The sequence below is a fragment of the Perkinsus marinus genome (assembly GCF_000006405.1).
Source record: "Perkinsus marinus ATCC 50983 genomic scaffold scf_1104296935396, whole genome shotgun sequence".
Classification (NCBI taxonomy): Eukaryota; Perkinsozoa; order Perkinsida; family Perkinsidae; genus Perkinsus; species Perkinsus marinus.
Genome location: NW_003214461.1, coordinates 71,006 through 73,926, shown reverse-complemented (window position 1 = coordinate 73,926; position 2,921 = coordinate 71,006). Strand labels below are relative to the sequence as shown.

The 2,921-nt window shown below is 31.6% G+C and overlaps 1 protein-coding gene across 1 annotated transcript in view; it reads right to left on the bottom strand.

Moving 5' to 3' along the window:
• Positions 1 to 2,894: 2,894 nt before the first annotated feature.
• The window catches only part of Pmar_PMAR009906 (hypothetical protein), a gene marked incomplete at both ends in the record, with an annotated part of 812 nt that continues 785 nt past the window's right edge, over positions 2,895 to 2,921 (bottom strand). The window contains one exon of the mRNA XM_002783947.1: positions 2,895 to 2,921. Coding sequence (XP_002783993.1) covers positions 2,895 to 2,921 — 27 coding nt within the window.

The window sequence follows — 2,921 nt, the reverse complement described above, 5'->3', positions numbered from 1 at the left end:
AAAGGAGGAGGAGGAGGAACGACCGTAATAGTAGTAGTTCTTTGTGTGTTTACTTACTATCATTAATACTACAACGTAGTAATAGAAGGTTGTGTTATGAGTGGTAATAATACACTACTACTACTGATGATGATAATCATAGTTTGATTTTGGTGCCTAATACTATCATGAGAATTATCCCCCAAAGATCATCTTGTGATGATGATGATAATCAGTTGGGACTACTACGATTAGGACGTTATGATAATCGATCATATCAAGATGATTTGAGGGATTGTTGTCATGATGAGTAATAATGTTACAACATTATTGTTCACAATGTGTCAATAATAACAATATGTGGATATTATGGTATTATCATTATTATCAGATGGAAAACATTAATAACGGAGTTGGATAGGTCTATAGAGAAAATGTGGAAAAGAGTTGATAGGAATAAGGCAGATGGCACTGCTACTTATGCCTATGTATGTTTGGTATATGGGAATAGAGTAATAATAATAATAACTACTTAATGTTATTATTGTTGGTGAAGTAGATTATTAGATATTAATATTAGGTTGATATTATTGCACAAGCTATAGCATGCTGTAATAGTATACATAAAACAGCTACTACTACTACTACTACTAACTATCCTGTTATATGCCTTTATACGGATGATGTACCAATACAACATATTGCAGTACTTAATGCTATATTTGATAATACCGTAATAATGATAATAATAATAATAATAATAATAAACTTTATTATCTTTATTAGGTGTGTGTACCAATAATATATGGTGCATCATCATTATACAAGAAGGATTGGTTTAGGGAGGTTTTCACTAAATTACATATATTCAATCCAGATGGTAATAATAATAGTTATGTACATTGTTCTTATTCATCATCATCATCATCATTTAGTATTACCCTATACTACGGTACTCTTCCTTGATTGTGATATATGTGTATTAAAACCTATTCATGATTTATTCGATTTGAGATCCCCTGCTGCTATGGAGAACAGTAAATGGTATAATACTACTGCCAATGATCATAATAATAATCATCGTGATGATGATAATGATGATGATACATTATTACTAACACCATCATTGTGGTTAAAGCATGGACAAGAAATGAATGGTAGATGTTGGTTAATCAATGCTGGTGTTATATTAGTATCACCTGATAAGGATATATTCAACTTACTCAAGTAATACTACTATTACTAATAATAATATATCTATTATTAGGGAAGATGTTACCACTCCTCATAGACATCATCTTAAAGGTATGACCCCTGAACAATATTATCTAGCAGGGATGTTGGCACCGTGAGTACTTATAATAACAACAACAACAATACTACTAGTAGTAGTAGTATTATTATTATCATTTTATACAGTTACTTAACCCATATAGATCAGAGTTACAACTTTGAGATTCAACTTCATGGTGGTGTACCATTAACACATAAATGGCAACATATGAGGTAATACTACTATCATCACAAGCAGCAGCAGCAGCAAGTTAATATTATGATGATTATCAGTTATGATGATATTAAGATAGTACATTATTCTGGTGGGGAGATACAATCATCTATATATCCACAAGTATTCCTAGGTAGACAGGATAAATATATGCCTAAAAAGGTCATAATTAACATTAACATTAACATCATAATAATAATAGTATAACTTCTGGATTATTATTATTATCATATCTTCAGTTATTCAATACCTTACCATGGGATGTACAAGATTTAGCACATCATCGTGCTAAGGCAGCTTGGATAGATTTTAATATCAATCTAGCCCAAGCAGCAGCCCAAGCAGCCGCCGCATCAACAACTGTAAAGAAGACCAGGTAGAGTTAATATCATCATAACTATACTAGTAATAATAATATGAGTGGTATTATTAGGGATGGTTATAATAAGTCAAATATGACTCTTATGGATATTGTATTGGAACGAGGATTAATAGGAGGATACTATGATGATGATGATGTGGATGATGAGTGGTATTGTTATGACGATGATGATGATGAGAGTAGTGCTCATAATGAGGTATCCGATACAGCCTATAAAGGTAGTAGTAGTAATGATGTTGATGATATATGTAGTAGTAGTAGTAGTAGTAGTAGTAGTAGTAGTAGTAGTAATAGTAGTAGTGGTACTTGTAGTAGATACTATCCAAATAGGAGATTCCTTCATAGATGATGATGGTGATTCAATAATACAATGGTTGTTGGTTAAGATCATACTACACGACAATGTATGCATATTCCTACCCAAATTACCAGCAGCAGCATCCTCATCATTCTTATATGAGCCTAGGTAAGGAAAAAGTTATTATCATCATACTAATCATTATAATTGTATTATGATTAATATGGTAGATTACTTACATTGGAAGAGGCTCGGAAGGCTACATTGAATAATAATAACAACAATAATAATAATACTTAGTCTATCTCTCAAGTACTAACGTTTCTCAATTTACTATTAATACTCCAGAGTTCATCAACACTCTCAATAGTAGTCATAATCTCATAATGGAGATTATGATAAAGCAAGCTATATGACACGATAGTTACTACTACTACTTCCCAATATAATCATCATACAAGGGATAACGATAATGCATTAGAGAAAAAGAAAAAGAAGAAAATGATGATGATGATGATGATTATAAAAGGACGACTACGAGGAAGAGTTTTACTAACTACTTTAATGTGGTGGTGATGGTATGAGCATGAGTATTATTTTAGATTACTACCTTAATATGATAATAATAGTATTACTTATAGTGATACACGATTGTGATGATTACGCTGCTGTTACTACTGCTGTGGTATTATTTGATTATGAGTAAATGGCAGCTTTACTACTACTGCTTAACAAAAGCCGTGGCAACATCTCAT